The sequence below is a fragment of the Nipponia nippon genome, unplaced genomic scaffold, assembly GCF_047370975.1.
Source record: "Nipponia nippon isolate SJK-2023a ecotype South Korea unplaced genomic scaffold, ASM4737097v1 scaffold_14, whole genome shotgun sequence".
NCBI lineage: Eukaryota > Metazoa > Chordata > Aves > Pelecaniformes > Threskiornithidae > Nipponia > Nipponia nippon.
The window spans coordinates 6,424,250-6,450,686 of record NW_028262330.1 but is presented as its reverse complement, the minus strand read 5'-3'; the positions used below and the strand labels follow the sequence as shown (position 1 = coordinate 6,450,686).

The window sequence follows — 26,437 nt, the reverse complement described above, 5'->3', positions numbered from 1 at the left end:
TCTAAATAGCCCATAGAATGGGAATTAAAAATAATAATTCAGAAATTATAAAATTACACACGATAACATAACTGGAAAGCTCTTTTCCATTTCTCTTTTGTTTATTGTTCAAACTTGTCAAACCACTTTCTTTTGTTAAAACAGATTCTTTTGTAATGAAAAGGCAGAGTCCCTTTCAGCAGATGGACTTTCAGAATGAAAAATGTTCTAATTATTACACTTTTCATTAAAGCAATTATCCTCCCAAATTGTTTTTGTGTTTATCTCTGCCAATCAGCAGTAAAGCCATGGAACAATCTGTTGTCACCATATTTTTCTCCTCCAGGTAAATTTGTTCGGATTTTTGCTACAGCAGCTCCAGCTGAGATAAGAACAATCTACTGCCTGAGTTTTCTTTGATGTTCCTATAACAAATACATATATTAAAAGAGATTTGTTGAGCTAAATTCCACTCATGCACTAGCCTGGAGCTGAAATTGCCAAGGGAAAATACTTCAAAAGTATCTCCTTTAACAGTTACTATAAGTTTACCTTTTTCACTCCAAATAACAACACAAAATTCCGCATATCTGCTCTTGGACTACTGCATATTTAGCAGAGTAAAGATACGCAGTGCTGTGAAAACCGTCTTCGGTGTTGCAGGGCATAAGAAACCCCAAATGCTCATGAAGAAAAATCACCCTCTGCTCTCGGTCCCCCTCTTCTTTCAGACAAAGGCTCTGGAAATAGGACAGACACTTACCTTTAAACTCACCCAAAGAAAACTACTTTCCAAAAGTTTGCAAGCAAAAAAAAAAAAAAAAAAAACCTCAGGGAAAGATAGCAAAAGACAAGCAGGGTCTACCAAGAAGATCGCTTTCAAACGCATTTATTCAGAGCTCCTTCCCCTGCTGCCTTTTTCTTTTTTTTTACTTTTTTTTTATGGGCCATTTCCAATACCTTTAAAACGCACTTATTAATGTAACGGTGACAATCGTGATAAGGGATCCACACCAGGGTATGGCTACCGAGCCGGCCGCTGCCCCGAGGATTGTCCAACAGGACAAAGCCTGCAAATTAAAGCAGCAAATGAAAGCAGCTTCGATAAAGCACCAACTTCAACGCTCGAATTGAAATGAAAAATTATGTACCGCGTATTTTGTAAAGGGAGAACTGGTCGAAGGTCTCTCTCCCCCGAAACATGCTCGTGGAGCCGAGCGTGCAGGGGAGGGATGCGGGGGAAGGCGGACAGCTTGCCTTGCACGCTGGAGCTGCCTTCGCACACATCTGCGCCGAAATCCAGTTCTCACCAAGTGCCCCCTCTCCTTTAGACCTTAAAAGATGAGATCTGCTTTATTCTCTATCTAGATAATGACTTCTCTCCTGCCAGCATCAATACTTAATTCTTAATGTGCACAGAAAAGCAGTTTGCTAATAAAAATGCACATACTGTACGATTCACTACGAAGAGAAATATTTGCATGTATCTAGAGATAACCCTGGAAAGCTCCCGGTGCTTATTTGTTTACTTTTCGTTGTTTTGTTTCAGTAGGAGTTGGTCAACTCGGCAAAAGTTTTGATGGGGGGGGTGGGGGTGGTGAAGGGAAGGGACAGCCACCTCCTTCCCCCTTGCAGAGCTCCGACACAGGCTTCACCGAGCCGCAGAGCAGAGCCCGGGCCGCCACCCCGCAGCCGGGCAGCGCCCGCGGGCCGCCGGGGGAGGACGCGAGGGGCCACCGGGCTGCGAATAGCGTTGTAAGGGGGGGGGGCGCCGTACAGCGTGACGGGACGGGGCGGTCAGGTTTTGGGGTGTTTTAGGTGTCACGCACCCCCCCCGTGTCTGCCCCCACGCAGGGGCGGCGCCGCGGAGGGGCGGGGGCGCAGCGGGCGCGGACTCCCCCCCCCCCCGCGCGCCGTTCCTGGGCTTTTGGCGCCCCCTCTGGACGGCGCCGCGCACCGCCCGCGCGTCCGGCCGCGCTTCGCTCCGCGGGGCCCCGCCGCGCTCCTCCACCGCCCCTGCGCGCCCGCGCAGCGGGGAGGGGGCCGCCCGCCCCGCCGCGAACCCGCAGCGCGTCCCCCCCGCGCCCGCAGCGCTCATTCCGCAGCTCCCGGAAAGGCAGAAAACGCCGCGGCGGGGGGGGGGGGGGCAGCGGTGCCAAGAGGAGCCGGGGTCCTCCACCGCCGCTCCGCACCCGCGCAACGGGACCCGCTGCTCCGCGCCCCGGCCGCCCTCCCGCAGCCGCCCCCTGCGCGGCGCTGAGCGGCGCTCCGCGCCCGCCGGCCCCTCCCCGCGGCGGCGGCGCAGCCAATAGCGAGCGCGCCAGCCCCCGGGGGCCGCCCGCCCATTGGCGGAGCGCTCCCGAGCCGAAATCGCCGCGCAGAGTATTTATTCCCGCGCCGCGGCGCGGGCCGCAGAGCCGCGCTGGAGACCGGCGGGGCGCGCCCGGCCCCACGCTGCCCACCCCGGCCCCACGCCGCCCACCGACGGCCCCACGCTTCTTCCCACCGACGGCCACCCCGGCCCCGCGCTGCCCAGCCGGGCACCGGCCTCCCGCCACCGCCGCTCCGGGTTTTTTTTGGGTTTTTTTGTGTCGTCCCCCCCCGCCCCGTCCTTTCTCTCCTGCAACTTGCAAAAGTTTCTCCCCCCGCCTTTTTTTTTTTTTTTTTTTTTTTTGACTTAGAGGGGTAGGGAAAAACAATAATAAAAACTTTTGCAAACTTTTTTCAGCGTTCTCCCTCCTCTCCCCAGCCGGGCTTCACGCTGGTGGAGACTTCGTCTCTCCTAGTTTTACTTTTTTTAACCCTTCCCTGCCCCTTAGCTACCTGATTATTTTTTTTTTAAATAATTTTTTCATCCCCTGTCCCCCCCCCTGCCACTTTCTCGCATGAATCTCCTAGACCCCTTCATGAAAATGACAGAAGAACAGGACAAATGTATCTCCGACGCCCCCAGCCCCACCATGTCGGATGACTCCGCCGGGTCTCCCTGCCCCTCTGGATCCGGCTCGGACACGGAGAACACCAGACCCCAAGAAAACACCTTCCCCAAGGGTGACCCGGACCTGAAGAAGGAGAGCGACGAGGACAAATTCCCGGTCTGCATCCGAGAGGCGGTGAGCCAAGTGCTCAAGGGCTACGACTGGACCCTGGTGCCCATGCCGGTCCGGGTGAACGGATCCAGCAAAAACAAGCCCCACGTGAAGAGACCCATGAACGCGTTCATGGTGTGGGCACAGGCGGCCCGGAGGAAGCTGGCTGACCAGTACCCGCATCTGCACAACGCGGAGCTCAGCAAAACCCTGGGCAAGCTCTGGAGGTGAGTGGGGAGGCCGGGCCGGGTCAGCGGGGGATGCTGGCGGGAGGCTGCAGCCTGCGAAGTCTGCTCTAGCCTGTCCCAGCAGTCAGAGGAGGGAGAGGATGGTTTCAAGGCTGGAAAACTGGCTGAAAACTTTTGCATGTGCTGGCAAACTTCTTGGGCGTAGGAGAAGCCAGAATAGTAGGGGAAAAAGTAGGGAAAGTAGTTCCCTGTGGCCGCCTTCGGGTTTTGCAAGTGGTTTCTTGCCCTTGAGCAATGCCCCGGGTGGAAGCCGGCCCCGCCGGGCGGGAGGGGGCCGGGGGGGCTGGCAGGGCCCCCACCCAGCGGGCCCCCGCCGCCGGGCGAGCACGGCCTCCCTTGGCGTGCGTTTGTTTCTGCTCTTGTCCAGAGGAAAGGATGGGTTTCTGGATTGCATCAGCTTGGCCCGGGAGGAGAAGAGATGCGGGGCGAGGGGAGGGGGCGGCAGAGGCCGGGCGCAGGGCGAGCGCCGGCCGCGCTGCTGTGCCAAGCCCCGGGCGGGTGGGTGGCTGCGATGAGTGGCACATGGCTGGGTGCCCTCCGACTTCCAAAATAAGGCAGGGAGCGGAGAAAAACAGAAGGAAAGTGAGTCACCTGGCCGCCTCTTACTCCGTGACTGCAGAAGGCGGCGGGGGGGGGAATCCTAAATTTGCGGCTGCTCTTGCGGCAGGAGGAGAAAGCAGTGAGCAAACCTGGCCCCGGCAGGCAGCGACGGGGCCGTCACCCAAGGCGCCCCGGGGACGGGACATGCGCCCTTGCAGGGACGGATGGGGTGGGGGGACAGGCTGGGGGGGGGGGGGCGAGGGCCGGACCCTGCCGCCACTTTTGCACCTCTTGTTCAGCCACCGAAGCAATCTGGGGGGGGCAAGAGGGGGGTGACAACAAGAGTGTGCCCCAGAGAGGGGGTTCACGTTGGGGGGGTGCTTTGCATTGCCATTTGAGGTGATCCAGGGGAGAGTTTTGGGCTGGTGTTAATGCCCTGGGGGGGGAGCCGCTAATGCCCCCCCGTGAGCTGCAGCCCCCTCACCCCCCATGTCTCCCTCAGGCTGCTGAACGAGAGCGAGAAGCGTCCCTTCGTGGAGGAGGCCGAGCGGCTGCGGGTGCAGCACAAGAAGGACCATCCCGACTACAAGTACCAGCCACGGCGGAGAAAGTCAGTGAAGAACGGGCAGTCGGAGCAGGAGGAGGGCTCCGAGCAAACCCACATCTCCCCCAATGCCATCTTCAAGGCGCTGCAGGCAGACTCCCCGCAGTCGTCCTCCAGCATCAGCGAGGTGCACTCCCCCGGGGAGCACTCGGGTAGGTACTCACAGCCCCACAAGGTGTTATGGGGGGGGGGTTAAGGCACAGCTACCTAAGAAAAGTTGCATCCCAAACCAGGCTGAAATTGGCATCAGGTAAGGGAGAGAGACCCAGAAACGCAGTGAGGAGGAGGTGGCTGCACCAGGAGAGGGGCAGAGCTGCCCACAAGCCTTGCCTGTAGCACAGGCACACAAACGCTCGCCTGCGCACGCCAGCCCCTGCGGCTGCTTCCACCCCCTCTGCCCATGAGAAACATGAATCCACATTTTTTAAAAAAATTAACCAAAAGATGGCCCCGCTCTTGCAGCTCATGTCTGAAGGCTTGGTAATTTTACCCAGTGCAATAGATCGGCACTGATAGGGCTCGCGTCTGTGTTCTCCGCACCTGGAGATGTTTGTGTTGCCCCACGCAACTGCTTTCAGAAGCAATGTGCTGTTATCCGGCTGCCCCACAGACCGTGGGTTAACTATTAACGGTGTTATCGCGTCTGGCAGCACCTCCCACCTCAGGGAGCCATGGGTGCAGGGGTGCCCGGCCATCACGGGAGCGACACCCCCTTCACGCCTGTGCCCTTTCCTTCCTTCCACAGGGCAATCGCAGGGCCCCCCCACGCCCCCCACCACCCCCAAGACGGACGCGCAGCCAGGCAAGCAGGACCTGAAGCGGGAGGGCCGCCCTCTGCAAGAAGGCGGCCGGCAGCCACCCCACATCGACTTCCGAGACGTGGACATCGGCGAGCTCAGCAGCGATGTCATCTCCAACATTGAGACCTTTGACGTCAACGAGTTCGATCAGTACCTCCCCCCCAATGGCCACCCGGGGGTCCCGGCCACCCACGGGCAGCCCGGCCAGGTCACCTACACCGGTAGCTACGGTATCAGCAGCACGTCGGGCTCGCAAGCCGGGACCGGCCACGTCTGGATGTCCAAGCAGCAGCCGCAGCCGCCGCCGCAGCCCCAGCCGCAGCCGCAGCACGGGCTGCCGGCGCTGAGCAGCGAGCAGGGCCAGGCGCAGCAGCGGACGCACATCAAGACGGAGCAGCTCAGCCCCAGCCACTACAGCGAGCAGCAGCAGCACTCCCCGCAGCAGATCAACTACAGCTCCTTCAACCTTCAGCACTACAGCTCCTCCTACCCCACCATCACCCGCTCCCAGTACGACTACACCGACCACCAGAACTCCAGCTCCTACTACAGCCACGCCGCCGGCCAGAGCAGCAGCCTCTACTCCACCTTCACCTACATGAACCCCACGCAGCGCCCCATGTACACCCCCATTGCAGACACTTCTGGGGTCCCCTCCATCCCCCAGACCCACAGCCCGCAGCACTGGGAACAGCCCGTCTACACACAGCTCACCAGACCCTAAAGCCATGTAAAAAAAAAAAAGTTTGAAAAAAAAAAAATCAAAAAAGCACGAAAGAAGCAACAAGAAGAACAGAGAACTTCCTCAGACTTTTTCCTTCTTTAAAATTAAAATAATAATTAAAAAAAAGACGCTAAAGTTAAAGCTGGCGGGGAGGAGAGAGCGCCTCGAGCCTTCTGCACTACAGCATCCTCCGGGAAGTGGCCAGACCGCTCCGAGAACCGGCAAAACTCGGTACAGACTTTCCAAGGACTGGACTTTAACTCTGCTTCCAGGGCACAGCGTGGAGCTGAGATTTCTAACCAACCAGCTCAGCTGTCTGTTCTCTGGACTTTTGTAATGATTTTTTTTTTAGCTGTAATTAAAAAAAAAAGAAAAAAAATGGGGGGGAAAAAAAAGAGAAAACTCAAGAGTCCTCTGTGAGGAATATTCTCTATTTTAAATATTTTTTAGTATGTACTGTGTATGATTCGTTACCAATTTGAGGGGATTTATACCTATTTTTTAGAGATTTTTTAAATGCTCTTATTTTTCCAACAGCTAAAAAAATGACACTTAGTGGAGCAGTCCTAGGTTTTCTTGCAGTCAGAGGTATTTTTGTATAGATAAGTGTCTTTTTCTCTAAAAATAAAAAAGCAGAACGGCGTGCTTTTAACTTGGAACAAAGCTCTGTTAAGTGGCCAGCGTCAGGCTTAGCGATGGTCAGCTCTGCAGCGCGGGAGATGCGAGCTGAGATTGCGCAGGGACAAGCATAGGAGAGGCTTTATTTTTCTAACTAATAGCAAAACCAGCCAGGAGGAGATTTTAACTTTATTTTTTAATAATCTTGAGCCTTAAGAAAGAAAAACAAACAGATTTAAAAAAAAAAAAAAAGACAGCAAAAAGTGCTGTTGGGAAGCCTTAAAAGCAGCCCTGTGATAATCACTTGTCCCCAGCTCTGCCCGTCCCTGGGGCTGGGGGGGCTGAGCTCGACCCCCGCCAGCCACCCCCAATCAACCCCTTGGCTGCCCCGGGCCTGATGCAAAACCCATCCAGGGGCTCCTCTCTGCTTGCGGGACATCACAGATACTTTAAATTATTTATTTTGTGAGAAGAGCAGTTTTTAATCATGATTTTCTTTTTTTTTTTTTTTTAATCTCCCTTCTATTTTAAGTCCTTTCAAAAGCAATTGCATTTGTTGGAGCATTATTTGGAAGGTAACCGTGCCTGTTAAATTATGGTCTAAACTGTAACCAGTCCTTTATTTATCTCTTTAATTCTTTTTTATTATTATTATTATTATTCTTTTTGGAATCTGTGTCCTGGGTTTGTACAAACTTGTGCTCTTCCATTTTTTCTTTTATCTTAAGGATAAACTGGAAAAAAAAAAATTGTACAAACTAAAGATTGCAAATGTAGCGTATCACTGAATCATTTGCCTTGTTTTCTGCCTCAGCTCTCTGGGACACACAAGCTCGTGCGAGGACGAGACCCAACGCCCCGGCCGTGCCGCAGGGGCGGCACCGTTTTAGCCTTCCACCCCCAAAACTGGCTTGAGGTGGGGACACTGACTTTGGTGAAGCTGTGGCTGAACAGTTAAGGATTGCTTTTTAAAAAAGACAGCAAACTTTTTTTATTTAAAAAAATGATATATTTGTTAACTTTTTTTTTTAGGGATTCAAGTAGAAGAAAAAAATCTTAAAGCACTCTTATATGGCATCTTTCTATTTCTGTATAAAAGCGGATCTTTTTAAAGTATTTCTGTAACTTAAAAGACCTGTCATTTAAATCATATTTTGTCTTTAGGTAAGTTTTGTTTTGTTTGCAAGATCCTTCTCTTTGTGAAACTTACCTTTTTTTTTTTGTATATTATTGTTTGCAATAAATATACATTGTATTAAAACTTAAACACCCCACCAGGTCTGATTTATTAACGGCCTTCAAGCAAAGCCAGGGCCACACTGAGGTCCCAGGGTGGTTTTGGCTGCGCTGATGGGGCTTGGGGTGTCACCCCCTCTTTTATCAGCGCAGGTCCTGAGCCCAGCCATCGAAGAGAAACCGGAGCGAGGGAAGCCTTGGCAGGACACTAGGGAAGCAACGGGATTCAGAGATGGACAAAACCAGACTCGTCCAGGGTGACAATTCAGGGCGTGAACTCCAAAGGTGACAAATGAGCTCCTGCCGTCCCCAAGCCATGCTGGCTCTGGCGGCTGTCACCGGCGGGTTGTCTGCTCCAAGCTGCCCCGGTGTGGGAGGAAGCTGAGCGAGAGCTGAGGGGCAAGGAGCTGCCAAAGGGGTTTGGGCTTTCAGGTCCTCTGACTGCTGAAATTCGCCCAAAAGAGCTGAAATCCTGCCAACAACCAAGTAGGACGTGTATCATCCCCAAAGAGAAACATCACTGCTCGCCCCTGAGCCCTGCTCTCCGACAGCCCTGGAGACGCAGTGCGAGCACCCCCACCAAGGAAAGACCCCCCTGGCTCCGCCAGGCGTTGCTTTTCCTACCAAACGCATCCCAGATAAATCACCGCTCCAAACTCACGTGGTTTCTAACCCCACTGCTCCTCGGGAGCAGCTCACGGTGCTCCGGGCAATCCAGCCCATGGCTTTGCCACCTTGCCCCACCTCAACCTGCAGCATTGCTTGCCATACCCCTGCCCTGGGGCACGGCTGCGCTGAGATTTGCAAGTTCTCTGCCCCGCTGGTTTCAGACACTGAGAAGCATGCACCCACTGCTGGCATCGTTGCAGAGGTCGCTTGTGACAGCACGAGTTTGTGTGGGACCCCCCCGGTTCCCTCCAAGGGCACAGTTATTCACTTACTTACAAAAACCTCTGCAAAAACGTGATAACTTGACCCAGACTCCGCGTGGAAGCCGCAGTTAGCACGCAACAGCCTCACACTGTGAGCCAAGCACATTGCAGGACACCTCGAGGTGCCCACGCAGGGCATGGCACAGACACTGATCTGATAAAGCGTTACTTTGCCCACTGTTTATTCTCCCCAGACTCCCTGCCAAAAAGCCCACCCCTGACCCCAGCAGCGAGACCTGCTCCCCAGCGCAGCTGGGCTCACCGCGGGCGCCTCGGGGCAGGGACACCGCTCGCTGCAGCCCCAGCGCAGAGCACAAAGAGCTCATGACTGCAATGCAAAGCCTCCGTGCCATTGTAAAATATTTACTTTCACTACAAGTAACACTTAAGCCAATTAACTGAAAGGGATTCATTTACTTTGTGCATTAGTTAGGGTCAGTGTCATTATTTACCTGTGCAATCAGCCACCGCGGCCAGTGGGAACGCTTTGGTCCCAGCCATTTTGCTGCAGCACGTGGAGGGTTTCCCCTGCCCTGATCGGACTTTGCCCGCTGTAAGTTTTGGCTTTGCTGCTCCTTTGGAAAGCAGAACAAACGCAGCTACTGGCATTATGGTGAGGAAGCGCCTGGGAGCCCTGGTGAGAGCCTGGCAGGCCCATCGCCGGCACAGCACTGCCGAGAGCAGCCGGCTGCAGACAAACAATTCGATAAACCAGTTAATGTCTTTCTGATGCTCGTGTGGGTGGGTTGGGCTGTTACCCAGCAACAAGCTGAAAACCATCCCAAAAAATGGGACAGGCTTTGCCTGCCTGCCTCCCCAGGGGTCTGGGAGGGACCCTTCGCATCCCCCCCAGTTTGCACTGGGCGCAGTGAGAACCGGAGGGTGGGAGCGAGGCAGAGCTGGGATGATCCCACGCAGGCAGTGCTGCAACGAGCCGCGGCTCAGCCCCCGCTGCTCTCGGGGTCTGCGGTGGCATTTCTGTCCCAGCACAGCCATGCTCAGCTCCCCTCTCTCTCCCCCTCCACCTTCCAGCCGGAAGCATCCGAGGGCTATCTTCCTCGCAAGAAACCAAAAGAGCAAAGCTCATGACCCAACCCTGGACCTATAATTTCTGCACTGTTTACTTATGGTGTGGGCTTTAATGCTCTTGGCCTCCGTTTGGGAAAGCCAAGCTGGACACGGGTCCCTGGGGCAGCTCCGAGCTTCCTGCCCACCCACCACCGGGGCTCTGCCCCGCTCCGGGGGGCTGCGCTCCGCAGGGGGGGCCAAGGGAGAGAAAAATGCTGGAAAAACTGCAAAGCTTCAGGGCACTTTGTGCTAGAAAGCAGAACAGGAGGGGTGGGGAAAAAAAAAATTAATTCAAGGGAACTCTTACAATGCTGCAGGGCAGGTTTGAGCTGCAGCAGATAAGAGCGGGCGCAGGGACAGATGTGCACGGGGGCCGCTGCAATGCTGCGCGGCGGGTCGGGGAGCGCCAGCAGCACTGCGGGCAGGGCAGGGCGGGGGGCACCGGCAGAGCCCCCCAGCTCCTGCAGAAAGCCGCAGGGTTGGGAAGGCGACGGGCAGAGCAAGGCTGAGCCTGGCTGCTTTCCCTTTCGCAGTGCCGTATTTTGGCTTGGTGATGAATTTGCTTTTTTCATCAACTCAGAAAAAAACAAGCAATTTTTTTTTTTAAAGAACGGGGAGAAAGTTTCAAAGCAGCCCTGGGGAGCCAGTGGCGCACCCCCTCTTCTACTCGGGTCCCTGCAATGCCCCGTTGTGCCGGGCTCTACGCCCGGCCAGCTACAGCCACACACAGCTCTGCGTGCCGGCCGCCTGCAGCGGTGTCAGCTGCTCAGAAATGTAGCTTCAATTTGCATTTCCTCAGCCAGCTGTTCATGTTGACATCGTATTAAAGCCGGGGCTTTCTCCAAGAGAGAAGGCAAGATCGCAGCCAGCTGTGTGCCGGGATCCTGGGATCGGCTGCGGCTCCTGCCCAGCTGTAGCGTATGGGACATGTAACAGCGATATATCACAGCGGAGCCGGGCTTGCTGCGAGTCAAGCAAGATTTGCAAGGGTTTCTCTTTTCCTTTTTCAGGGCCCAGTTCCAGGAGTCAGGTGGTTAAATGAGATGGAGATTTATATCTCAAAGTGAAAAGAGCAAGCTGGGTTCCCCCCACATCTCAGCATTAGGCTCCCTCCCGGACCATGCTCAGCAGCTGGGACTCCCCAGCCCCCGGCAGGGAGTTGCTGCCACCCCAGGAGAGGTGTCTTAAGAAGGGGGGACAAATGCAAGCCCCCCTTTCTCTGCTGACACCAGCAAAATTTGACTAAGATGCTTGGATTCAATGCTGTAAAGATAAATCCATCTGGAAAAGGTGGGGAGAGAGCAGAGCTTTAGAGACACAAGGCGCAAACGGGTCCAAGGAATCAGAGAGAATACTGAAAAAAAGCCTTAAACATCTCTCTAGCACAAGCCTCCTGCCTTTCAGGCTCTCGCATGATCAGAACAGCAGTGGCCGGGGACATAGGTGCAAACAGCAGCGCAGGCAGGATGGGAGCAGCTCGCCGCTTGGGAAGCGGATGCCGAGGATGCACCGTGCAATGCTGCAGGCCACTGAGCCACTGCTGTCCCCTCCGCTGCCCCCAGCCAGGCTGCTCACCCTCACCCAGGGGCTGCACCCACCCGCAACAATTGCTCCTGCACCCACACGCCCTGGGTTTGCAGGACCAGCTCCGACGGCGCAAGGGCAGATGGCTGGATGCAGCCAGAGCAAGCGGTTACGCAGCACCCATTGCACCCAGGACCACGCTAACAACCCCCTCCTGCTCCCCCAGCAATCTGCCTCCTGGAGGGGAAGGCAAAGCTACCTCCGATGCAGAATTAACCCCTCTGGAGCAGGAATGGGTCATTGAGTGGCTGTTCACAGCTCAAGCAGCAAAGCCCAGTGTTGCCCGCCCATCCTGCAGATCCCGAAATTCCCAGGAACAGGCCACAGACACCACAGCCGCTCACGTCAGCGTGGGCACAGACATGCCGTAAGTGCTACTGTAATATAAATAATTGATCCTAAGGTGCCTCGGGGGCCGTAAAGACCTCGATTGTTAGCTCCTTGGGTCAGAGCCCACCTCTTTACTACGTGTTTGTACAAGGACTACTCTAATGGGGCGCTGAGCCGCAACTGGGGTCCTGAAGTGCTATTGTAATACAAATACTAATCATGCAATAGCCGTTATACAAGCAGCCCCTGCTCAGGGCTGCGCTCCGAAGGCTCATAAACCGGGCAAGACTCTATTGAAGTCAACAGGAGCTTGGCCCACGCGCGGGGAGCTGGATCAGAGCTGCTCAGCCAACCTTGCGGCTGTGAAATTCCAGTTTAATTCTGCATGCGCGTGTGTGCGCGCTTCTGTGTGTGTGTACATGTGTGCACGTAGAGGCTGAGACCATCAATGGCGAGCAGGTTGAGCTTTGAGACGCGTTGTTTGTAGAGCTGGGGTGGGGAGGGGAGCTATTTCTCCATTAAAACAGAGTCATGTTCATAAGAGGCTCAATAAAAATCATTTGAAATAAGAAATAACAGCAACTATACGAAGGGAAGGGAAACAAGCCTCCAAATTCACATTTCTAATTAATTACCTGCCTGGGAGCTGCTCTCAGTTTTCAGTGACTAAAACATTTTACAGGGAGAAAGTCTGAGAGCTCGGTCTGTGCAGCTTACGAGCGCTGTAACCACAGCTCTCCGGGAGCGGAGACGCAATAATACAGCTCTTCAGACTGACAGAGAGAGGTGTAACCGGGTCCAAGGGCTGCCCAAGCCAGACAGATGCAGCTATTCAGCCTGGAAATAAGTACAATTTTAACAAGGTCGTAGCTCTGACTTGTGGAAACCCACAGGCTGAATAACGTGTGACCATCCTGAGACAGCCACGTGCAGAAAACACCCACTCGGAGTCAGAGCTGCAGAGGTACTGGCATGAGCAACCAGCAGGGTGGCAACCTGGCCCCATCCCCTGCCCTACAGCAGGTCAGCTCCAACCCCTGGCTCTGGCACCACCTTCATCATCCTCCTTAACAAATTCCATATGGATCTCCACCCCACAGGGTCCAGATCCACGGTCTAATTTCCCAGCGTTTCAGGGGACTGTTTTAGTCCCCAGCCTGGAGTTTCCTTCAGTGCAAAGTGAAGTTTCTCACTACTGGAAAGGATTTAATCCTCAGTGCTCAAGGTGACAACTCGGATGTGGTCGTCCAGCTCAGCACAGGTAGGACAGTGTTTCTGCCCAGCAGCCCTCCCAGGTCCCCTGCATGCCCTGAGGTGTGTCAGAGGGAAAGGGGAGGAAAAAAGAAAAACACCAACACAAAAACCCAAAAAGCTTTACATTTGATTTTCCTTCCCCCAACGTGGGGATTAATTACACACGTTGTCTGGGCACAAACCAACTATCACCAAGCAAAGTCTCACTCCATAAATTTTAAACTGCTAATAATAAGGCTGGACAGGAGTTTTAAAGCTTCAGTAGACAGTTTACAATTAACCTACTCCTGTCAGCTGGAAAATCACCTTACAATGTGATTCCAGTTCACGTCTGACTCACTTTGAGTTAGAAACTGCTTTTGAAACCCAGTAAACGCATCGTGCAGAGCCAGGAGAAAGGCCCGAGGGGCAGAGTTTCAGCCCAGACCTGACCTAACCTTCTTCCAACGTTGGGGCAGATTTTTGCCAGGTGTCCCCCAGGGCTGCCAGCACAGCCCTTGGGAGCTGGAAACCAGCCTCCCCAAGTTTTGAAACTCTTTGGACTCATCCCAGTCAAGGTTTTATTGTCTGCTCCAAGGGGACAAAAACCTGGCTTAAGACACCTTTGATTTAGCACTTGCAGTGCAGGTGAGGGACAGGAAGATGTACATTTTGAAGCCCCAAGCTACCAGAGATGCATAAGGGAAGATAACCCAATGCCATTGTGCCACGGAGCATAGGACATGCCCACCACAACAGCCCTGGTGCCTCCTGACTCTCCATGGGCTTCTTCCAAGCTGTCCAAACTGGGAAGTGAAATCCATGAGTTGCAGCCACCATCCCAGTGGTCACCTCCCAACTGAGCCAAGCTAACCAGGTACACATGGACATCCCTACAGTGCGATGCTGGGTTACATCCCTATAAATCAGTTGTGTCTGATACCCTCTTCTTCCTCTTTTACCAGCTCACTTACAACTTTTTAAAGATAAAAAGCATACTACAAAGAAAGTACGGAGTTTCTTTGGTGAATGACACGTGCATTTAGTGAAGCTTCGGCATCCAAAACAGCCTACTTGGAGCCTACAACCTCACAGGCCAAAACTTTGGTCCCTTGTCTTCGGCCACAGCCACAAGGTGAAGCTTCAGAAAGGTCCCATCTGAAATATCTTTAAAAAACCCTGATAGTGAATTGCATTAGTGAGGAGTAAGTTGGGGGGGGTGGGGAGACACCCAGTCATTTTCTGTGATTAAAAGGCAAATTTTATTCCTCTAGAAACTTGGAAGCAAATGTGGCGTTGCTATGGTTTCACACCCACTGGCTGGAAATGACAATATTAGCAGGGTGACCTGGTAATTAGAAACTGTGCCCCCAGGTCAGACTGCGGAGAAAATAAAGAGAGATTACGGAGTCCTAAAGACACAGCATAATGCTGCGGGCTCCTGGGCTCCCTACCTTTTATAACCGGGCCATTTAAATGCAGATTATGACTTTCCACCTGGGGCTGCTAATCTGTCTCACAGCCAGATCAAACAATAAGGCATCTCTCCGCACTGTGGGGCCAGGGTGCTTTCGAGCTCGGTCTGTCATCAGGTCTGTCAGTCTGTCTATCCCCCTTTTCTCAGGGTAAAACCCAGAGTTTTTCATTCGCAGATGATTATTTTTCCACCCTGGATGTTTACGTCCTCCTCTCCCTCCCCCAATCCCCAACGATTTGGAGCAAACCAGGCTCAGATTTTCCTCTCGGTGATGCAATGTAAAACAAGGGGGAGCAATCAAGCTCATTAGCATTGGGCTGGCATGCACTCAGTTTAGGGGGGGAAGGATTATGCAGTGGTACTGAGATAGCAGGAGGGTGATTTCGAGGAAGCAGGTGGCTCCTCTCAGCCCCGCATCCCTATGACAGCACAAGGAAGACTCCAGGGCTCAGAGTCACTCCCAGCCCAGCAGATCCTACTGGTCTCAACTGGGTAAGGGTGGGCAGATGCATGTCACTCCCACGGGAGCTACCTGCCCCAGCACCTGGGCAATCCCATCACTCCAGCCATTCCCTGATGAGATGTCGCATGGGAACAAGCAGCATCAGTGTCGACAGTGTTTGGAGACCACGCTTCACACTGAAGGACAGAGAAGGCAAACCCCGTGTGTCTGAAACAGGGTGGGATACCTTCACATCAAAGCAGGGGAAGGTCTCCAGATCCAGCACTTGTGGTGGTCCCCAGCTTGCCTTAGCCATCAGCATGACGAGCCCTTTTGTGTGCAGAAACACCCAATAAGCCCTACCCTGGTAGCGTAAGCATGGTTCACCCCTGCCACTCTCAGCAGAAGGTTGCTTAGCCTGGGGTCTGATCAAGAAAAAAGCAGCCAAGGAGTTTTCAGCTGTGTTTTCTTTGGTGGCAGCTGCTGGTGGTGGCTGGGTGGGGACTGTCCTCACCCAGGACTTGCATAGTACACAAGGAGGTTAGAAAGAAACAACGCAGAAGTAATCCCTGTAAGCTGGATGTTAAAAATACATCCCCCGTTTTAAATGCCGGCAGAGCGGGTAATGCCAATATCATTAGTCAGATGACTACAGCAACACCAACAGAGTGAAAGGTTTAAGCCTTAGACTCTTGCACCTGGCTCTTTAATGCTCTTCATTTTCAATGAGGGCTAATAACAGCACTACACACTTAGCAGGCTCCATCCATGCGCCTGTCATATATTTTCTCACAACCCAGAGCAAGTGTCAGGTGCGCGGTCATCGGGCACCTGCAGCTCTTCAGAGAGAGGCAGGAATTTTGTCTGCTTTTCTGAAGATGCCAGACCTAAGGCCTCAAGACCCAGTTTGTCCTACCATGAGCCTGTGACAGATCCTGGTGTAAAATGTGGGGTTTCTAGGTCCCGCTCCCCTCCTTGGATGGGCTGACATTCTCACAGTCACCGTCTCTGTTGCTTTATGGACCTGGAAACCCAAGCTCAGACAGGTCCATCCATGACCAGTTTCAAACATTCCCCATGCCGGAGTCACCTCAACCCTCTCAAAGTAGGAGAGAAAAAAGGGAAAACGATGCCCAAAAGACTTGGGAGGACACAGTGGGTGATGCTATCTTGCTCCCATACCCCACGTTTTGCAAAATGCTCTTAGCAAACGTAGGAAGGAAAAGCCAACAGGGCATCCTGGAAAAGAACCCAGCTGCCCTTGGGAAGATCAGCCTCTGAATGCAGCTGTGGGCAAAAACCTTCATTTCCAGCTGCCTTTTCTTCAGCTGTGAAATAGCAATTGCTCCTTGTAGCTACGCTAGAGCAATAAAACAAGGGGGACAAGCGAGTGCTGGAGCAGAAGGCACTGGGAACACAAGAAAAGCAAGTCTGGGTCTCCCAAGCCTTCCCATGCACACATCTGACATCCACGCAAATCTGAGCTCTTCCGTGCCTCAGTTTCTCCCCACCTGCTCACCCGAGCTCCAGCTGCATAGCACTGCAAGAACAACTCCCATTTGACACTTGGAAACCAGAAAGACCCAATTTTGCACAAGGTTATTGCACATATCAGCACTGCAGAACTGATTTCGGTCGCCTTAGTCCTGCGGGCAGCAGGAGCCACTGAGGCCCAGCACAGGCACATCTCTTGCCACTGAGAAAAGACCCCAATAAAAATCCAAAATTGAGCTTTATTAGCTTCATAGTTGCCTTCCTCAACCCCTCTGCTGCCTCCCGTCCCCTTTCCTCGCCCCCAGTCCTCCTCCCTTCCCAAACTGTCATGGTTTATTTTGTTTGGGTGGATTTTCTTTTTCTTTTCTTCCCCCGCCCCTCGCAAACAGATAGTTTTCCCATGGAGATCCAGCCCGCTCTGTGCCTATTAGCATCCTTGCGCATAATTAGAGCCCAATACATTGTCATGCAAAGCAGCCTTGGATGACAACACTTCAGCCTGGACGACACAGAAATGCTGCGAAGAAGTTTCTCACACTGGTTTTAGCCAAGGCAAACCGGACTGCACACGGGTTTGAGATTTTAATTAATCCATGGGTGCTGGGCTCCCTTTACAGCCCCGCTGCCGCACCGGGAAAGGGCCCCAGCCACCCATGGGCTCTCCTGCACCCATCCAACCATGGGCTTCACATTTCTGTGCAGTACTTTTAGCTCATTAAAATAAATTAAAAACCCCACCCCAGGCAACCACAGAATCATTTCCCACCAGCCACAAGGGATGACAGTGCTCGATCAGTGTCTCCATCGCAGCAATGTGTCTTTGATGGGCTCCGTCCTCACTGCTCTCCCTAACAGCTCGCACATAGCCAAAAAGGCTCAAAAAGCTTTTTCTGCTCCCATGTCAAGTTCTTCAGGGGTCATTTTCTGACTCACTCTAGCTGGATACTGGTAGCATCCCTTGGGAGAGTTCACGCAGTGTAATGATGGTTGGGGGAAAGATGGGTGAGCTGGCCCAGGACAACTGAACGGAGAAGATAGGCTCAATACTGAGCCCTGCTCAGCCAAACCCACCCTCTCCTGGAACCCTCCCCTTCTCAGCTGCCACTTCGCCTGTTCCTTGAGCAGCAGATGTGAGCTGGGGGGTACATGTAAAAGGCACAAGGACAGAGGAGCCACATTTTCCCAACGGCCAGAAATGCTATAAATTAGGAGGAGCAGATTTTCAGATACCTTCAGCAGAGCAAGGGGAAAACACCCCTACCTACCTACCCCACTGAGAACAGCCACATTCACCATGTGGCAGAGCAAAAGATCAGCTCATAAAGGGAGAATAAAGGTAAAATTATAAGTAGGCTCTAAGAAATACCCAAGTCCCATTTTCAGAAGGGATTTAACTTCTTAACGGGCAAAGTCCATTCACTTGCAGTGGGATTTGCACACCACGTGCAGCAGTCACTTTTGCAAAGAGTTTAAGAGCCTCCAGTTGGAGGATTTTGCTCCAAGGGAGAACATTTAGAAGCATTTTATCACCCCCCAAAACACTCACTGCAAAAACATGCCATGTCTGCTCCCTCCTGCCCCACACCTGGCTGGAAAGGGTTGCTTTCCAGCACTTTGCAGGCAAACCCCAGCTGCCTGTGGCCACTGAGTTTTTAACTGTCACCACCTCCAGGTTTGCTTTTGGCTGGAGGGGGTTTTGCCCCGCGGCCAAGCAGCACTGGGACCCCCTTGGACAGCGGAGCCAAGAGCTCTCCCAGCCCTGCTCCATGCTGCCTGACACGAGCTCAGCCCAGGCGCAGGGAGCGAGGCGGATGGCAGCCCAGCATGGGCGATGGATGCGCTGCACCACATTAGCAAAGGCAAAGGCAACCTCACTCTCCCTGCATCAAGCAGCACCTGCATCATTCCTGCCTCCCACAGCACGGTTTTAGCAGGTACCTTGTGCACATCTGTTGCAAAATGCAGCTACCCCTCCTCAAACAGCAGCACAGGCAGGCAAGCGGCCTCTCTCCTGCCAGCTCACTGCCCGGGGTCCCAAACCACACTTCCCTGCGAGATCCACAGCCACCGAAGCGGCAGAGGCCAGAGGAGCTCCTCCAGACCTGCTGAACAGAACAAAGCAAACCCAAAATGCTGCCTCTGCAGCCGCTCCTGAAGCATCAGTAATTTGTCCTGGAGCACTGCCATACCTCCAGCGAGCACTGCAGCTTGCAGCGGGGCTGGGGGGGACGGTGTTGCAGCAGGGGGTGATCGGAGGCAGAGGCAGGTAAATACATCCCAGATTGGGTTTTCTTCTGCTTCCTTAAGATCTCATAAAAAGCCTCCAAACGAGAGCCACCAAAAGGTGAAGAAGCGGCTGAGTTCAGAGCGGTTCTGGGCACCGCAATCGGGTAATTGAAATGTGTTGAAACAATTTGGGACGCTTCTGGGAAGGTCAGAGATTAACACGCCTGGCAGGTCTAATCCTTCCTCGAAGCAGCACCCTGCAAGCGCTTTCCTCCCCGAATGCCAGCTCCTCTGCTCCTCCACCAGCTGACGTGGATTTTGGCACCAAGGTCCCAATGTCTTTTCATATCCCTTGACATGCTTTGCCAACATTTTCTGTAACAGTAACAAGAACGCTTTTGATACAGAAATTTCAGAGAAAACCTGTGGGAAACAGGGGCTGCGGGGAAGGACAGCATCTGCTTTGAGCCAATTCTAGTTATTTCTGCCATTCTCTGTCCTCCCTCACATTAATTCCTGCTCAGCGAAGGACAGGGTTGCAAGCATCATACATATACACCAGAGGAGGCTTCCCAACACATGGCAGACAGGACCTCGCTCTACCTGAGCATCCCAGAGCTTTCCTCATGATGCCAATGACCCTTCAGACCACAGCCATCGCCCTGACTCGGGATCCTGCTGCGGCTGGTTGACTCACAGCAGCTGTGGTCTCAGGGGAGGCATCTGGGATATTTCTGAGGTGCCCTGGGTTTAACTGTTAACCTCTGAGCTCCACTCTTTGGTTTCACCTTGGGAATTTGCCCTCCCTCAAAGCAAAGCCCAAAGCAGCAGCATTTAAAATGTGGCTGCAGAAGTGAGCAGGCGTGAGTCAGCGGGAGGAGGACAGGGATGTTTCCCGACCGCATCCCCAGAGGATGCCAACACCCCACGCCCCTGGCTGGCCGACCCCGCAGAGCTGCACTGGTCACAAAACTAGTGATTTCAGCCAAAAATACATCTCAGGGCCACCCCATACATCAGTGGGTTGTTAAAGGATCTGGTACTCATTAACAGTCCCGCAGGGCTGTGTGTGCCTGTGCAACCTCCCCCTGCATGACCCTTCCCTGAAGGGGAACAGAGGAAAAAAAACTACGGTGATGGAGCTGAGGGTGGTACAAACACCCGTGTGTCCCTCCCCTCATCCTCTCCTGCTCCCACCCACCCTGAAATGATGACAGCCTGGCCAAGGGGACACTGTGACCAGCCTAATACTGATTGACTGGTAAATGCTGCGGCTGATGGTGGAGCTGCCTGGTGGGCGCACACATTGGACACTGTGCTAGAGCAGGGGTGGGGAGAGTGCTTCAGTCACAATGCACCTAAAAACCAAGATGGATCTGCTTTGAAGGTGGCATCATTTTGCTCAGCCATCTCCAGGGGCTTTGTGCTCTGCTCACCACAGGCAGGCAGCCACCAAAATGTCCACCACGCCGGCAGGCCGCAGGAAACCCCCACCTCCACGGATGCTTGGGGCCAGGGAGGTCAGGCATCGCTCCTGGCTGCAGCTCCCCAGCATGTTTGCTTTGCCTGCCCCCAGACCTTGCCACAGCAAGGCAGGCAGATCCGGCAGCCAGGGTTGACCCAGCCAGTGACCCATAACCAGCCCAGCCAAGCCCCTGATTGCAACCTTCTGGAGGGGGCAAGCAAGTCTAATGTGCTCCTCCAGGATGGGGAGCACACCAAGAGGAGCTGCCAGCAGCGCTTCCTCTTGGGGTTTGGATGGTTTGGTTGACAAGAGCCTCCTGCAAAGCTGGGTGAGGAACGGCACAGTGTCTGGGTGCAAATCTGAGAGCATTTTCTAGGTGTGAATTCAGCCAACGTGGCAGCCCAGCCCCTGGCAGGGAGGACAAGGGCATTGCTGAGAGCTGGGGAAGAGGCACAGAGCAGGGATGGAGCGGGACAAGGCTACACCGGGGACTTGGGCTGCACCTCTCTGGGGACAGACACTGTAGGCAAGCCAGCACCAGAGCAAACCCAGGTTTGGCGCCCGTACCTGCTCCTGCAGATCCCCTTCACCAGACCACTGCCCCAGGGGAGGTGGTGGCCAGAGAAGTGTCCTGGAAATGTCTCCAGTTCACCAGGATGCTTTTCTAGTTCCCTGACAGTAGACGAGGTTGCTGATCCCTTTTGTAACTCTTGTTATTTTAGCAGCTCTTTGCCCACGAGATCTTTGTTTTTCTTCCTGCAAGGTTTCTTGCCTGGGAAATGATTTTGCAGCAGGACAAGAGCTCACTGGGGTAGATCACACATGGTCATCCCACCACAGGACAGAAAGAGGTTAGAAGACAGAGCAGAACAACGCAAATTCCTCATATCCCCCTAGTCAGCTACTCTCTTCTCCATTCATTTTGGAAAGAAAAAGAATAATCCAGGCAAATTAAATATTCCTTAAAGTTAAACCTCCAGCACATTTTAACTTTCAGCAGTTCAGAAAATGACAACTCTTTGTTTAGACTTTCTCCTAATTCATATTTTACATGGGCCTCATAATCCATACTCAATCCATCTTCCTTCTTACTTGTTTTCTCTTTCCCCGTCCTTTTTTCTTTTAACCTGTTTAATCCTTTTAAGTTCAAGGATTTGAAAAGTAAATACTATAAAAGATGAAAGGTGCGTTGGAGGAAATCAACTTTGATAAGAGGCTTTTATGGCTTGTAAACCTTATTCCGGCCCTTTGGCTTGAAAGGCAACACTAATTTTAAGAGCCTTATGCAAGTCTCACGTTGAGCTTAAAAAAAAAATTGTACAAGCCTAGAAACGATGGGCACCTGGCTAAGGGTCTTCTCATCACAGCATGCTGAAGGCTTGCCGAAAGTCGGACAACCAACAACAGGGCAACTCTGGGCTTTTAATTCGTTTGCAAGAATCCAAGCAACAGTCAAAGCAACTTTTTAAAAGAGAAAAAAAAAAACCCTAAATATTAGGATTAGTAGCACAACCCTGAATGAATTGCCACCATGATACTCTCCTTAACTGCAAGGCTGCAGCAACAAAGCATTGCACCTCCAACCCACCTCTCCAGAGCAAGGCAGCAAGCAGCACATCTCCAGCAGCTCCACATCATGGCCCCGTGCTGCAGGACCCCTGCCCAGGTGGAAGCAGCACTGAAAGCGTTAAACAGCCCCGGCTCCACTTCATGGACAGGCTTCAGCTTCTCCCATCGCTAGGACCCGGGTGCAGTGAGGTCACAGCTTGGCAGAGCTGCTCCCGGTCAGGGCGGAAACCCGGAGAGCGCAGATTGCGTAAGAAGAGTGTTTGGAGACGGAGATGTGTTGTTTGGCAGTGTAAACACAGGACGGTATCGGTTGTTTGAATGCAGGCCACAAGACTCAAAGGGAAACGTCTGAGAGGACGGACCCGAGCTCAGGCCAACACCTCTGAGCGGCGGATGTCCCGTTCCAGGTACCCAGCACTCAGGCTGGGACTCACGCACCACCACCACCCTCTCCTCCAGCAAGCCCTCGGCGCTGGGTACCACCAGTAATGCCATTACTCCCCTTTATCGGTGGGTGACGCAAAGTGGAGTCATTCCCACCCCATCTCTGGAGGTGACCGGCCACCGCTCAAGTCAAACGCCCAATGTCAGACCATACTTTTACAATTGCTCTCCTCTCCTCTTACAAGCGAGACAGCTTGCTCCTGCACAAGGTCCTGGCTGCAAATCACTCTGAAATGGATTGCTGCTGGGAGCTGAATAATTACACTGGGAGAGTAAGTGGCTGTAATCATCATTACTTATAATGCTGCTTATACAGAGACAGGCTTGGCACTAATTAGCATCACGTGGGAGGCTCATGCAAAGCATTCTTATGAGGTAAATTAGCTGCAATCCCAAAGAGGAATATCTACCAGGAGACCTCGGTACACTGCTTTTCCTAGAGTGGCAGGGAGGTTCAGCGATGTCCAAGTATCACAGCACTGGAGAAAGACCAGCCCATTAGGTGAGGGGAGAGGAACTCGCTGAACGTGAGATTATCATCTTTCAGATATAGGGCTAGAGACTCTTTTTAGTGGTGTGAAGTGTTTGAATTATTTTAGTGATGTTTACACTGATGCCCATGGTCACTGGAGCAGCCCAGGAGAAGGTTATCCCCATCACCCCATACGACACATGGTGGTGTGCTCTTGGCCATGTGCAGGGACAGATGGGCACCCTCCCCATACTATCTGTCTCTCTTGCATGCTGGGTCCCATCTCAGCTCAAGGCTTTGAGGCAAAAAATTATTATTAATACTACAATAAAAATCCCCTCCCACAGACATACACTGCTTCTGCATATCCCCAGAGCTGGAGAGGAGTTTGTTGATCAGATCCTCTGAAGTTTTAGCCTGAATTTGTGTCAAGAACTACCACAAAATGGAAGTAATAAAAAAAAAATCTGCTCAGCCACCATAAGGTTTTCCAACAGGCTTTGGGTCAGGTCCTGCATGTGGTTTTGGGACTGCGTGGTGCAAGAAAGCACGAAGAAAATACGATCATTTTTCAGCCAAGCCCAGTGGAGAGCTAAGACCTCGAGCCACCGATGTGGTAGCCTGGATGCCATGCCAAGGAAGGACAGCGCAACAAGCTCCAACGCCCCGGGGCAGACAGAATGGCTTGATGGACCCAAACTAATGGGATCTGTGGGTATTTTGCACGTAGGCTCTGCTGCTGATGGGTGCTGCTAATGAGCAGCCCGAAACCTGGGCTCTCCTCCACAGGGTAGTGGAGGCACAAATGGGAAGCAACAAATAGTTTTTAACTTAAATATTTTCTGGTCTAAATAAGCAAAATGGATCAAGGGTGTGAGAAAATGTGACAGGCGGAGAACGCAGACTTAGAGAGCTTAAGGGATTTACCCCAGCCGCCAAGTGGGGACTGAAAGCCGGATTTCTGGATCCCAGCTCAGTTCATCCCAAACCTTTTCACGCACCACTTCCCTGACCGTCAGGAACTGTTCCTATGCAAAGGCGAATCCAACTGCAATTTTAATCGATCTCCCTGCAAGCACCAAACCAAATGTCATTACAAATGCTACTTGGGGGCACTGCAAACCCTCTGCTCACCCCAGAGAGGAACAGGGACTACAGCAGCTGAAGGTGTTGAGATCCTGGAAGAAATGCTGCTGGGACACACAAGTCTGTTCTTGAGAAATGGAATTTTGGAGCTCTACCTTGCCCGTGGGGCTCTTACATTTATTCCCCCCCCCCCCTTTTTTTTTTAACTGAAAAGCAAAAATGTTTGTAAACACTGTAATTGAGTAGTTTTCACTACCAATCTTATATCTCCCACAGCTCTGCAAAGCCATGAAGCATCTTGTTAGTATGCTGGACCGAAGCAGCACAGTGGGCTAGAAATTACAACAGTGAAATCAGTGCAGCTTTTTTTCCATTATCTGGGCTGAAAAAATGCCAGTAAATAATAACAATAATGAAAATCAGGGGAAAATGTCTAAGGACTTTTTCATAAACATATGTAGCAGTTACCTTGGGAAAGACTTTCCGTCTCAACCCAGATGTCAAGTGTTACACCAAGAATCCTCACCAGACACAGGCTCAATTTTTTTTTTTTTAATTCTATTTTTTGAGTGACCCAGCAAATAAGCGATTGTTTCGTAGCAGTGCTAAGCAATACTCAATGTTTGGCTAATTTTCACCTGGGAAGCACTTTAGGTGGGTCAGTAGCTGAAGCTCAGAGCCATGCTCAGGCGGGAGAGGAGGAGGAAAGAGGACACAGCATGTGCTGTCCCTGTGCTATCTCCAGCATGAGGACTGGGATGGGATGCAGACACTTCGCTGCCACTCACCACGTCCCTCTTCCAGCCAGAGGAAGAAACCCCAGGAGCCATCAAGCTGCACGAAGATGAGGTGGGAGAAAAGCAGCCTCCACTCATGGGATACAAAACTTCAAACATTTAGTGTTAAAGAACACTATGGCCAATACAATATCTTTGTACCGCAGGCATCATCCCACGGAGACTCCAGCCTGCTCTGCAATAGTCCCCCTCTCCCCACTCAGCAACACCAATGATCAACTGATGTTACACAGGAGAAGGAGAGGCAAACCTAGCAGCTGTTTTGTTAAGCAGCCCCACACTGCAAATGCAATTTGCTAACAGTCATTACAACGTGCCTGCAACATTTGGCCACCAGACTTGCTCCTTATTTGTTTTTAGAGGACGAACGATTGCTCAACAGCTGTTGTGTAGGCCTGGTTAGCCAGAAAAAAAAAAAATAAAATACCCTACCCTAAGCACATCTCCAGGGAGACCAAGTGGTTTTTCCACTTATTTATACACCACCAGTAGCACCAAGGGATTCTTACCAAGATCAGGCCCTCGGCATACCAGTCCCACATGCAGGAAGAGGGACCATCCAACCTCGCGGGAATGCAGGCTGCTGGGCCAGGAGCGAGGAGGAGGAAGGACTGTCCTCCCCAGGGTGGGAGGTGCAGCACAGAGTAGCTAAAGAAGTCACCCAGTGCTATAATGGGTGGCCATGGCTCAGCTGGACCTGAATTTCCAAGGTCTGCACGCCCAAAGCAGGAGAACGCACTTCCCCAGCTCAAAGGGCTGTTTCCAATAAAAACGAGCATCCAGGAGGAGCGGCTGCCTGGGCCTCCCTAGCTGTGGTCACGCTTCCCGGATCCATCCATTCAGCGGTGCAGGAAGCCATTGGGGCCAAACCAAGGAATGAGGTAAGGAGCCCAACAGCCTGGGAACAGCAGCACAGGCACTTGGACCACGTGCATCCTGCACAAGTCCTCGGCTGGAACCAGCCCCATAGTCCAAGAGCTGGTTTGACTCATTGAGACCTGGAAGGGACCCAGCAGCAAGGAAACGCACACCCAAGTTGTATGAAGGGACAGGCAAAGCTCCTTTGAACTTCATGAGCCCTTAAAACTTTCTGTTTCAAATATTGGGGGAGAAAGATCTTAATTGTAATGATTTTTCTTATACTTGAAGCAGTTGACATGTCTTTCCTACTTGAAAATTAGGTTGGAGAAACACAGCTGCCTACATACCTGCCTTCCAAGGGTCTTCATGCCCCACAGCCCCACCAAGCCAATGATGGTCCCAGGGGCCATTTCACCCAACAGATTAACACCTTTTTAGATAGGAAAAGAATCAGAAACAGGTCTCTGGATTTACAATTTTCCATTGTGGCAAGAGAGGACAGCATGACAACAAGTATCCCCACTCTTCTGCAAGAGCATCACGTCACGGTACTGTCATGGTTGTCACCTTAGTCAATAAACCAAATAACAGACTGAATACCTCCAGAACGAATACAGTGAGCTACCAAATGGCTTTGCCCAGGGTTTGGGGAAGAGACTCGCATCCTCTGCAGATCAGATGGAGAGACACTTGAAACACACTCTCGCAAGCACTTCCACCAACGCAGTCATGCCTGACACCTTCCTTCCTCTGCTCCTCAGGGGGTCATCTGCCAAGAAAGGCTGGAGCTGCCTCACCTGGCCAGGGAAGCCTGTCCACAGGTCATTGCATGCAGACCCTGCACATCCTTCGGGACTTGGGCAGGTTTGCACATCTGGCCCCATTTTTTTCCCAGAAGCCAGCGCAGTTGCACAGACACCACGCAGCAATCCAGCCCCACACTCCTACGCTCGTTCTGAAGACAGCATGCGCCAAAGTACCTCAAATCAACATTAACCCCCATTTAATGGCAAAAAAATGTACAAAAAACTTCAAAGACTTTATGAAAGAAATAATGAGCGTTTTCTCCTAAATTAAAATCCTTTTCTTCCCTTTTCCAACACAGCAGGACTTACACTA

The 26,437-nt window shown here is 52.4% G+C and overlaps 1 protein-coding gene across 1 annotated transcript; it reads left to right on the top strand.

The window, feature by feature from the left end:
* Nucleotides 1-2,437: 2,437 nt before the first annotated feature.
* SOX9 (SRY-box transcription factor 9) lies at nt 2,438-7,783 on the top strand. The gene is made up of 3 exons (XM_009466913.2): nt 2,438-3,295; nt 4,359-4,612; nt 5,206-7,783. Exons 1-3 carry the CDS (start codon nt 2,865-2,867, stop codon nt 5,982-5,984), a joined length of 1,464 nt encoding a protein of 487 aa, XP_009465188.1. The 5' UTR covers nt 2,438-2,864; the 3' UTR covers nt 5,985-7,783.
* The last annotated feature ends 18,654 nt before the right edge of the window (nt 7,784-26,437 follow it).